General features: G+C 37.6%; 3 protein-coding genes across 3 annotated transcripts in view; 1 reads left to right on the forward strand and 2 right to left on the reverse strand.

The window, feature by feature from the left end:
- Nucleotides 1–4: 4 nt before the first annotated feature.
- On the reverse strand, nt 5–6,552 carry adgrg2a (adhesion G protein-coupled receptor G2a). Its single transcript, XM_016274211.1, has 14 exons — nt 5,623–6,552; nt 4,893–5,112; nt 4,651–4,807; nt 4,395–4,556; nt 3,998–4,120; nt 3,857–3,902; nt 3,645–3,751; nt 2,623–2,747; nt 2,185–2,456; nt 2,003–2,102; nt 1,399–1,682; nt 926–1,027; nt 697–825; nt 5–612 (listed from the first exon to the last, which is right to left on the reverse strand). The coding sequence occupies exons 1-14, from the start codon at nt 6,326–6,328 to the stop codon at nt 509–511; spliced, it is 2,637 nt and encodes an 878-aa protein (XP_016129697.1). The 5' UTR covers nt 6,329–6,552; the 3' UTR covers nt 5–508.
- Nucleotides 6,553–6,577: 25 nt separating this feature from the next.
- On the forward strand, nt 6,578–9,435 carry LOC107586730 (uncharacterized). Its single transcript, XM_016274215.1, has 2 exons — nt 6,578–8,402; nt 8,445–9,435. Exons 1-2 carry the CDS (start codon nt 7,659–7,661, stop codon nt 8,907–8,909), a joined length of 1,209 nt encoding a protein of 402 aa, XP_016129701.1. The 5' UTR covers nt 6,578–7,658; the 3' UTR covers nt 8,910–9,435.
- The window catches only part of LOC107586780 (uncharacterized), a 5,656-nt gene continuing 2,756 nt past the window's right edge, over nt 9,327–12,226 (reverse strand). Inside the window, exons 12-14 of the mRNA XM_016274301.1 lie at nt 11,789–11,831; nt 11,648–11,682; nt 9,327–10,128 (exon numbers count right to left, since the gene is read on the reverse strand). Of these exons, the coding sequence (XP_016129787.1) occupies nt 9,327–10,128; nt 11,648–11,682; nt 11,789–11,831 (880 nt within the window). The remainder of the gene's footprint in view (nt 10,129–11,647; nt 11,683–11,788; nt 11,832–12,226) is intronic.

Here is a 12,226-nt window from a genome sequence, read left to right on the forward strand (position 1 = left end):
GACAGATATATATGGTTTTTAAGACAGAATTTTTTCCTTCATTTTAAATGTAGTCCATCAATTATAAAACCTTTATTAAGTACCATTTGATGCACTTGCATCATCTGAGCTTTATTTATTTATTGCAGAAGAGGTGTGTAATACTGTTTGCTGAAAACTTATAGGAGTTTAAAACCCCAAAAGCATAATATACCTCACTCCTCAGTACATAGAGATATTTTTACACATTGACTCCCATAGGTACATGCTCTTGCTATTTATTACTCAGCTGTGAGCAGCCCAGTTCAATAACAAATAATAAAATGTCTGGCTATAAAGCTAAATGCTGAAAGCTTTACTGCATGTAACATTGATTCAGACAAACTGATGAGAAAAGACATTTTGAGCTGAGTCATTAGATTCTCATCTTGGTAATAAATGTTTTTTTCAGGCCTGATAGAAACATAATATTAAATGGACTGTTTCTTCACCTATTTTCCTGTCTGCGTTTATAATCCTCTTCTAAAAACTATTCAGATCTGAGTCGTGAACGTATTTGACTGTTCATCTCATTGAAGATCACGTCGTCATTTGCTTCCCCTGACATGATCACACTGTCATCCACCAGTGAGCCTTTAATGTGAAATTACAGAGTTAAGAACATTCCTGACTTGTATAAAATGCATTTGTAAATTTTTTTTTTTCATCAGAACTGACCGATGCCTTGGGATGGCACTGAGTCATCACTGCTCACTGAGCTTCGCGGTACACTGAGGGTCCCTGAATCTGCCGTCATGATCGAAGTCTTTTTGGTGTGGTTGCTCTGTGTGGCTGTCCGACTCCACTCTGTGGATAAAACATTTGAGAGATTGAGAGGAGACACCTATAAAATATCTATTAAAAGGTAACATGCAGCTATTTGTATTGGTTAATAATGCAGTGGTACCTGAATTTTCAGCCAATCGTAAACTGCCACAACAGAGGTACATTCTCCACTGTTTACGGACATTTTCCTTCAGAGCGCAGTGGAAAACAAAAATAAAAAAGCCTGAGAGAGAATGAGAACAAGAAAAAAAGACCCTCTTTTAAATCAAGCGATCAAGGTACACTTAAAAATAAAGGTGCTTCAAAAGGTTCTTCAAGCGATGCCATAGAAGAACCATTTTTGGTTCCACAAAGAACCATTCAGTCAAAGGTTCTTTAAAGAACCATCTCTTTATTACCTTTTTATAATCTGGAGAACCTTCTTTTGCCACAAAGAACCTTTTGTGAAACAGAAAGGTTCTTCAGATGTTAAAGGTTCTTTATGGAACCATTTAGGCAAAAAAGTTCTTCTATGGCATCGTGAAGCACCTAGTTGAATTATTAAATTTTTTTTTACTTTTTGCATAAAACAAAATACATAACATTGTTTCTTACCCTGTAGGGAATTAAATATGGCAAACAGGTACGTAAAGGCCAAATTGACCGGTCCCCAGGCGAAGAAGGCGAAGCCCCATGTAAGCCCGAGTAGGAAAGTAAGTCCCGCGATGCTACGAAGGTCATGCAAGCCGCTGCGGTACTGATTATTGTGAGGGTTTCTGCGCTTGATTCGTCTCAAATGGACCATCACCACCACAAACATGGCCAGGTTCAACACAAATATGATGCAGAAGTACGCCACAACAGCCACATAGAACGCTATGTTATTGTTCAGCCAACAACTAGAAGAGAGAAATATAGAAATATTAGGAGCGATGACATAATGAAGGCTGATGCCTTTAAAGCGGCCATGAACTGAGAAACCAAAATCCCCTCGATCTTTTGACATATACTGTAAGAGGTCAGTGTACTATAAAAACATCCTGTAAGTTTCAGAACCCAAAACTTTCTCATTAGTCTAAAAACTGCTTATATTGAATGCAGTCAGCCAAAACGACAGGTTGTGGAATGTGCCACTTTATGATGTAATAGTACTGCCTCCACAGAAGAAGATCAAAACGGGCAGTTCATGACCCCTTTAAATGATGAGGTGAATACTTACAATTCATCTGTAGTTCCGTCAGAAAACTTCCCATAGCTTACGAGGCCATAGTTATCTTTGTTTACCGCAATCACAATAATGACGACAACCAAAGGGATTCCTGCAATAACACACATTACGAAATTACATTTGCAGTCATCTACAGCCACAAACCACACAGCTAATTTAACAGCTGAACTCACCCCAGCCTGCCAGGGAAAATTTTAGCATGTATCGGGACATGAAGTTGTTGAAGACTTTGACGATGGCCAGGTACATATGCAGAGCCTCCAGTCCCATCCAGGTGAAGGAGACCAACAGGAAGTAGTGCAGGAAGAAGGCTGTGGAAATGCACAGGCCTACAGCATCTTTGTACAGCGCCAGCCACGAGTCCAACAAGAATACCAGGTTCAGCAAGAGCAGGCCGAAACTCAAATGGATCAAGATCTTTGAAGGGATGTCCCGGCGGAGTTTTCTGAAATGAAACGGAAGAAATGTGTAAATAAAGGTTCTTTGGGAATTCATTTCAGTTTACAGTTGATAATAATTTTGTCACATTTTATAAGAGGTTTTTGAAGGGGTCAATCGTGATTAATCAAATTTTAGGGCTTATAAACTCTGAGAGGGAGGATATTACTAACTCAAACGCGAGGTAGGTGATCAGAGTAATGGAGAGGAAGATGGCGGACACCCCACATCCGATATAAGTGATGAAGGTAAGGATGATGGCATGCAAAGAGTCAGATATGCCTTGCCGGCTAACGTCCTTTGAAGACAAAACAAGTTGCAAAATGATTACTGAAAACATTATAGAACAATCCCAGAAATGTGTAATGCATAGCTAACTCAGGGCTCAAAAATAAGGATGGCCAGTTGATTTAAATACATTTTTGTATAAATTTTTAATGAATAAATTACTGTTTATTTATGTAAATTGTTATTTTAGGGTTAGTAAGATATTTTTCTGAAAGAAATATTTTTTTTTCACCAAGAATAAATCAACATTGACTGTAGTAATGCAAAAGATTTTTATTTAAAATAAGCTCTGTTCTTTTTAACCTTTCTATTCAAACAATCCTGAAAAAAAAATCAAATTTCCAACATTGATAATAATAATAAATGTGTCTTGAGCACCAAATCAGCATTTTAGAATGATTTCTGAAGGATCATGTGACACTGAAGACTGGAGTAATGACGCTGAAAATCCAGCTGTGCCATCACATGAATAAATTACCTATATTAAAATAAAAATAAAAACGGTTATTTAAATAGTAATAATATTTCACAATATCTGGTTTTACGGTAGTTTTGATCAAGTAAAGGCAGTCTGGGTGAGCATAAGAGACTACTTTATTTATGGAACTCAAACCTTTGAAATATAACATGCAGTATATGTATGTGTATTTCTGACAGTTATAAAAATGTTTAAAGAGTAAGTAAAGATTAAAAATTTGTACGTAAATGTAATGTTTTTAAATATTGGCATGCCAAATAAAAATCCATTGTTGAGGCAGTCATCACTCTCTATGCTCAGTGTATTTTAGCATTTAAAAATCAAGAGTCTTTCTGACTTGTAAATGTTAATTAGACATAATGTGAAATGTTAATTAGATAAAAGATGTGGGTATTTCTGTGAAAAAAACCCCCACACTGACATACATACCAGTAGTACAGCAAAGCTTGTCAGGTGATTGCAGCTGCAGACAGTTTCGTTCTCGGTGCTGCTGTTTTTGACAGAGCAGCCGTTGCCATTCCAGCCTCCTAAACCTCCTAGAAAATCCAAAACACATAGGAATTAAAAGACATTAATTAAGAAATCAGACAGATCACATATTTCACAGTTTCTCAGGAATTCCTGGAGGTGTGTAATCTCACCGTTTTGGTCAAAGTCCCAGAAAACACAGGAAGCTACATAGTTCCCCTGTGGGAAAGGAGTTAACGAAGAGATAGATCAGACAGGTTTCAGCTGGCATTGAGATATAATGTACAGCAAATATGTATGCATTGCACACACACCGCAACGGGCTGTTTATTCCTCAGAGTAAATGTAACATTCTCCCTCAGGTTTTTGATTGACAGGTTAGCCACACTAGAGCCTAGTATGTGGCTGTTCAGCTTCTCTGGACTCAGGGTTTTATCCTGTAGATAGATGCAAAATCAAAGAATCAACTGATGAGCAGATCTGCTAACTATTTCTGAAAATGTTATCTAGTCAGGGTAGGGTGTCTGTTATGGTGCTTTTGCATTTATATCTTAAATACATGGTAATTGGAAAAGACAGCATGACATGAAAGTGAATAATAAATGACAGGCAATTGGTTTTCTGAAAATGTTATTTACAAACAATGCTCTGTGCCGATGTGTTCGATATGATACAGTGTTTTATATGAAACTCCAATCAACCCAGTTTTACCCGAAAAAATGTGCTTTTCTGAAAGAAGGTGAACTGGACTCTAGAGGCTATCTTCTTTTCTTCTGGAGAGAGGTTCTCTGTCAGGGATGCAGGTAGTGTTATTTTGGCCAAGGGGGAGGAACTTTCCACTGCCCTGACTTGTCTTTGAAGTCCTTTTGTGACCTGTATAACCAGAAATATAAACACCAAATTTTGAGTGTGACTTCCAAAAGCATCCAAAATGTTAATGAATTGCTTGGACTTCAGTTGTTATTACCTGTGGGTTTAAGGGATCTGCAATTGTGAATGATGTTTTCCCAAAGTTGGTCCCATCAACTTTGGTCACAGTCAAAGCGAGTGAATCAAATACGATGTTTTCAGTCTGGTCCCGAATCACAAGCTTCATACCCAAATTATCCACAGCTTTGATTAATCTACAAAGCACAATACATGATTTGCATTCAATATTTCAAGTTTGACAGTTTCAAACATTGAATGCTTGCGTTGCACGTGTCTCACCGGTTTGAGGAGGCAGCCACAGTATCTGCAGAGCTGTTTAGAAAGTTGTTGATGACGGACAGCACTATTCGGCCTAGATCCAGACTAATATTGGGTGCGGAGATAAGATTTTCTAACTGGTTGACCAGCTGACTGACCTCAGTTGAGTTTAAAGATGCCAAATTCTGTGTTTGGTTCAGAAGATCGCTAGCCACTGCATCTGGGGTTTTAGTTGTTGCTTCTGAAAAATGAACAAAAATAAATGAGCTGCTGTTGTAGATATGGCATAAATATACACTCGCACCAAAACATTTTTTAATATACTAAACTTCACTGCATTGGATACAAATTAGCAAGTGGCATCTGCAAACTAAAGCCATTCTCAGAACTTTTGCTATAAATAAATATAATTTACTTTGGTTTTTGTATAAAACGCAAACAGATTTGATTATTTAATGTCATTTAATGTTGTTTGGACCCCATAGATTTTCATGATATGATCAAAGAAAAAACATTGAGACGTTTGTTCAAAGTATCATTTTCTGTGTTCCACTGAAGGAAAAGGGTTGGAACAACTTGAGGTCACATAAATGATTATTTCTGAGTGAACTATCCATTTTAAGTGTACAAAGTTTTAGTAATTTTTACTGTTCCGTGGATGCATGTACCTAGAAAATCATTTATATTTGGAATTTTGAGTCAAGAAACTAGAGTAAGTTTTGCAATGTTGAGTCAAGAAATATAGCCAAACCTGTAGTAGTTGCCATGGTAGTGGCTGGTGTTGTTGGCACAGCTGGAACGGCAGGCCTCGTAGTGACTGTTGTTGAGTTGCTTTTGCTAGTCGTTGGAGTTGGAGCAATAATTGGAGCTTCTGTTGTGGAAGTGGAGCTGTTCTGAGGAGAGCTTGGGTGTATCACTGATGGAGCAGTTGTGGGAGCTGTACTGCTATTTGTGACAATGCTAATAACAATGGTCGTATTTGTTGGTATGTTGTTTGGAATGTTAATTGGATTGATTGTTGTAGTTGTGTTAGTGATTATATTTTCAGTAAAGGCATTTTCTATTGTGCTATTTGACTGTGTTGTGTTAAGAAGACTAACTGTTGTGACAGGCTCCAAAGTGGAGTTGGTTGGCCCACTGGTAATATTTTCTGTTGTTGGAAAGGTTGTTGTATGCATCTGTGTTGTATTTGTGATGTCAAACTGTGTTGTATTAACTGTAGGGCTTACAGTTGTATTCAGTTCCAATGTGTTATTGGAGGTCTCTGTTGAGTTGATGCTATGATTGACATCAGTCCCATTGAAATTGGTTTCATTCAGTGGCGCATCTGTTGTGTTAAACAAGGTTATGTTGATTGTAAAGGCTGTTGTATTTGATTGAGTTGTATTGAACTGATCTGTTGTGTTGGAATAAGTGACATCAGTTGTATTAAAAGTTGTGAAGTTAAGTGAATACATTGTAGTATTGAATTCAGGTGTATCTGTAGTGGTATCAGTTTCAGCATCTGTGGTCTCCTCCACTGTAGAATCATTCAGAGGTTGTGTTGTGTAATAAGGAATGGCTGTTGTATTGAATTCAGATGTACTGTCAAGAGGTTGAGTTGTATTTGATTCATTTACGTTACTTGGTGATTCTGTAGTGTGGGTTAGGCTTGTATTATCGGAGTGTGTTGCATTTTCAAATAGAGTGGTTTTAACTGTAGGGCTTACAGTTGTATTCAGTTCCAATGTGTTATTGGAGGTCTCTGTTGAGTTGATGCTATGATTGACATCAGTCCCATTGAAATTGGTTTCATTCAGTGGCGCATCTGTTGTGTTAAACAAGGTTATGTTGATTGTAAAGGCTGTTGTATTTGATTGAGTTGTATTGAACAGGGAGTCTGTTGTGTTGGAATAAGTGACATCAGTTGTATTAAAAGTTGTGAAGTTAAGTGAATACATTGTAGTATTGAATTCAGGTGTATCTGTAGTGGTATCAGTTTCAGCATCTGTGGTCTCCTCCACTGTAGAATCATTCAGAGGTTGTGTTGTGTAATAAGGAATGGCTGTTGTATTGAATTCAGATGTACTGTCAAGAGGTTGAGTTGTATTTGATTCATTTACGTTACTTGGTGATTCTGTAGTGTGGGTTAGGCTTGTATTATCGGAGTGTGTTGCATTTTCAAATAGAGTGGTTGTGTTATATTGTGTAACATGTGGGTATTGTGTTGTGGTATTTAAGACAGAAGAGCTCACATTTGTTGTGTTTTTGAGGTTTGTAGTAATTTTAAGTGTTCCGTTAACCTCTGTCACATTAGGTATTATTAAATCTGTCCTATTTTCTATGAGAGTTGTTACATTGTGAGTGAATAATGTAGTGTTAAATATTGTTGTATTGTCTTGCCCAGTAATGTTTAAATGTGTTGTGAATGTGGTGGTGTGTTGTGTAGTGTTTAATGGGGGTGTTGTTTCATTTAGGTGTAATGGTGCTGTCAAGTTAAACAGTGTTGTATTTGGCAGAAAGGTTGTGGTGGTGGTGGTGGACACTTCGCCAGAGATTTGAGAACTACTTGTGTTAGATTGTGTCGCATTTTCCAGACTTTCGGATGTGAAAGTTGAGTTTGGAACTTTCACTGTTGTATTGAATGGTGTGACTGTTGTATGATGTAGTGCAGTTGAGATGAGTGGCATGGCAGTAGTTAAGTGAGGTGCGACTGTTGCATTTAATGGTCTAACTGTTGTAATAAGAGTTTCACTTATCTGTGCTGTTGTATTGGGTGGTGTTGTTGTTTCCACCTCAGAAGGTGGTATGGCTGTTGAAATGAGTGGCATACCTGTTGTATTAAGTGGCATGATTAATGTGTTGAGAGTTGTTGAAGTTTTATCAAGTGTTGTGACTGTTGCAGCAGTTGTGTCAATTGATGTGGCTGTTGTACTGACTGTAGGGGTTGTTGAACTGAGTCTTGTGACAGTTAGGTTGAGTGGTATGACTGTTGTATTGACTGGTGAATATGTTAAGTTTTGTACTGTAACTGTTGTATTGACTGGTGGGGTTGTTACATTGAGTGCTATATCTGTTGTACTGACCAACGAGGTTGTTATAATGGGTGTGCCTGTTGTGCTAACTGGTGCGGTTGTTATTTTAGGTGTTGTATTTGTTGCACTGATCAGTAATGGTGGTACATTATGTGGTGTAGTTGTTGTGTTGATTGTCGTTTCTGTTGTTTTGACTGGTGAGGTTGTTATATTATGTGGTGTACTTATTGTATGGACCATTGAGGCTGTTACATTGAGTGTCGTATCTCTTGTACTGGCCGGTGAATTTGTTATATCGAATGTGGTTTCTGTTATATTGTGTGTTGGATCTATTGTATTGACCAGTGAGAGTGTTAAATTGAGTGTTGTTTCTGTTGTACTGACTGGTGAGGTTGTTGTATTGTATGGTGTACCTGTTGCGCTGACTGGTGGGATTATTATATTATGTGTCATATTTGTTGTACTGATTGGTGATGTTGGTATATTGTTTGAGGTACCTGTTGTGCTGACTGGTGAGGTTGTTATATTGTGTGTTGTATCTGTTGTGCTGACTGGTGAGGTTGTTATATTGTGTGTTGTATCTGTTGTGCTGACTGGTGAGGTTGTTGTATTGTGTGTTGTACCTGTTGCGCTGACTGGTGGGATTATTATATTGTGTGTCATATTTGTTGTACTGACTGGTGATGTTGGTATATTGTTTGAGGTACCTGTTGTGCTGACTGGTGAGGTTGTTATATTATGTGTTGTATCTGTTGTGCTGACTGGTGAGGTTGTTGTATATTTTGATATACCTGTTGTACTGATTGCTAAATTGTGTGGCGTACCTGTTGTATGGGCATTTGAAGTTGTTATATTGAGTGTCGATTCTGTACCTGTTGTTGTGATTGGTGAGTTTGCTATATTGTTTGATGTAGCTGTTGTGCTGACATGTGAAGTTGTTATATTGTGTGGTACTACATTGAGTGTTGTATGTTTTGAACTGACCATTGAGGTTGTTATTTTGTCTGTTGTATCGACTGGTTGAGTTGTTACATTGAGTGTTGTATGTGTTGTACTGACCACTGAGGTTGTTATTTTTTCTGTTGTATCTATTGTATTGACCGGCTGGGCTGTTACATCAAGTGTTGTATGTGTTGTAGTGACCATTGAAGTCATTATATTGTGTGATGTATCTATTGTATTGACCAGTGGGGTTGTTTCATTGAGTGTTGTGTGAGTTGTACTGACCACTGAGGTTATATTGAGTCTTGTTTTGACTTGTGAGGTTGCTATATTGTATGGTGTATTTGTTGCACCGACTGTTGTTGTTAATATATCATGTGCCGTATTTGTTGAACTGACTGGTGGGGTTGTTACATTGTATGTTGCGCTGACTGTTGGGGTTATTATATCGTGTGTCGTAGTTGTTGTGCTGACTGGTGAGGTTGTTATATTGGGTGTCTTATTTGTTGTACTGACCAGTGATGCTGGTATATTGTTTGATGTACCTGTTGTACCGACAGGTGAGGTTGTTATATTGGGTATTATATTTGTTGTACTGACCAGTGATGCTGGTATATTGTTTGATGTACCTGTTGTACCGACAGGTGAGGTTGTTATATTGGGTATTATATTTGTTGTACTGACCAGTGATGCTGGTATATTGTTTGATGTACCTGTTGTACCGACAGGTGAGGTTGCTATATTGGGTATTATATTTGTTGTACTGACCAATGATTCTGGTATATTGTATGATGTACCTGTTGTACCGACAGGTGAGGTTGTTATATTGGGTGTTATATTTGTTGTACTGACCGATGATTCTGGTATATTGTTTAATGTACCTGTTGTACCGACAGGTGAGGTTGTTATATTGGGTGTTATATTTGTTGTACTGACCAATGATTCTAGTATATTGTTTGATGTACCTGTTGTACTGACAGGTGAGGTTGTTATATTGGGTGTCATATTTGCTGTACTGACCAATGATGCTGGTATATTGTTTGATGTACCTGTTGTACCGACAGGTGAGGTTGCTATATTGGGTATTATATTTGTTGTACTGACCAATGATTCTGGTATATTGTATGATGTACCTGTTGTACCGACAGGTGAGGTTGTTATATTGGGTGTTATATTTGTTGTACTGACCAATGATTCTAGTATATTGTTTGATGTACCTGTTGTACTGACAGGTGAGGTTGTTATATTGGGTGTCATATTTGCTGTACTGACCAATGATGCTGGTATATTGTTTGATGTACCTGTTGTATTGACAGGTGAAGTTATATTGTGTGTTGTACCTGTTGTGCTGATTGCTGGGGTTGTTATATTGTGTGTCGTTGTTGTTGTACTGACCAATGGTGCTAGTATATTGTTTGATGTACCTGTTGTACTGACAGGTGAGGTTGTTGTATAGTGTATTGTAACTGCTGTATTGCTCAGTTGAGGTGTTACACTGGATGTTTTATGTGTTGTACTGACCATTGAGGTTGTTATATAGTGTTGTGTACTTGCTATATTGACCGGCGGTACTATATCACGTGTTGAATTGAGTGGTAGACTTGCTGTATAATTTGACACCGTGTTTGTTTGATTGCCTGTACTGTTGATGGATGTATTGAATATTAGACTTGTTGTATTGAGTGGTGTATTAGAAGTGTTTGTGGCTAATGGTGTGGATGGTGTGACTGTTGGGAATGTAGCACTGCTCTCAGAACTTGTTCTTGGAGGGACAACTTGAGTTGTGTAGGACTCAGAAGGTGAGACTTCACAGCTCTCATTTAAAATAACAGCGAATGTCTGACCCTGTGCACTGGAAAACAAAGAGCAAGATTGGAATGTTTGTTTGGCAAAGGCTTTTGTTAGTCCTGACACAACATTCTTGTCAAACAAACAATCCTAACCATTATATACTGCTAAAATGAGGAAATGATAGGTTGATAAGAATGTTGTTCAAAACATAAATCCAGTCCTAAGCCTGATTATACAGTAATATCTGATTGGTTAACAAGAATGCTGTTTCAGGACTAACACGGATGTTTGTCAGGACACATGCCCTACTTGGCAAAACCACATTAAATGGTTACGTTTACACTACCAACAGTTCTGATTTGCTTTGCAAAATTGTTCTTTAGGACTGATGTTTAATCATTAATCATTCAGGTTGGAATGTGGTTTGAATGTTTAATAAAAAAATAAAATTTGGTTTGAATCTGATATCCAGAAATGTTGATTTTCAGTGTAAATATAGCCAGAGACATGGAAATATATTAACTGAAATTTGAATAATTGAAATTTGACACAAATGTGAAGTATGCACAGTGTAAAATATGAACTGAATACAAGATTTACCATTTCAAATGGTCTTTGATGTCATCAATGTGGCTGGAACTGAAATTTACAGACATCCAAGTGAATGTTGAGTTTAAAGGAATGGTTTCCGAATCAGTGGGCAAACGACATATGGCTGTATAGTAGAGAGATAGGGGGAAAAAAAAGGCATTTTTACTGTTTACACCACTTGGATAAGCTTAGCTATAATTGGGGAATACCAGTACATACAGTTCAACACTCACCAATTTGACTGAGGGGTCCATCAAAACTAATGTTGGTACTGTCCTTCCAAAGAATGGCAATAGCAGTACTAACAGTACACACATCCAGCTGTTTTGACAGCTGCAGAGTTAACATACATGTGTAGAGCCTGAGGAATGACAGACAGGTTAAGCTGTCTGTAAATACACATAGACACACATAAACACACACGATAGTACAACTTGCCTCGTTCCTTCACCAAAACATTCCAAGTGCATTCCCTGCAAAGCATAAATCACAACCTTTTAGAGCAGATACAGAAAACAAGATTTGACCCACTTGTAACAAGATTATTTGACTGAAGATGGAAAACAAATGGATGTTTACCTGATACAACTGGGATACTTCAGTAAAAGAATTACACCGAGACCTATGAACGTGAAACATGAAACATGATATATATACACACACACACAAACACACAGAGGTTTGTTTTTATGGTTTATGGGGACTCTCCATAGGCGTAATGGTTTTTATACTGTACAAACCGTATATTCAATTGCCCTACACCAACCCTACCCCTAAACCTACCCCTCACAGGAAACTTTCTGCATTTTTAGATTTTCAAAAAAACTCATTCTGAATTATATATAAGCATTTTGAATTACGGGACACTGAAAATGTCCTCATAAATCACCTTCTCGTTGTAATACCTATGTCATACCCATGTTATTATACAAATTTGTGTCCTCATAAACCACATAAACATGCACACACACACACACACACACACACACACACACACACACAAACACAATATTTTTT

This window comes from Sinocyclocheilus grahami, unplaced genomic scaffold (genome assembly GCF_001515645.1).
Source record: "Sinocyclocheilus grahami isolate Dianchi unplaced genomic scaffold, SAMN03320097.WGS_v1.1 scaffold85.1, whole genome shotgun sequence".
Taxonomy (NCBI): Eukaryota; Metazoa; Chordata; class Actinopteri; order Cypriniformes; family Cyprinidae; genus Sinocyclocheilus; species Sinocyclocheilus grahami.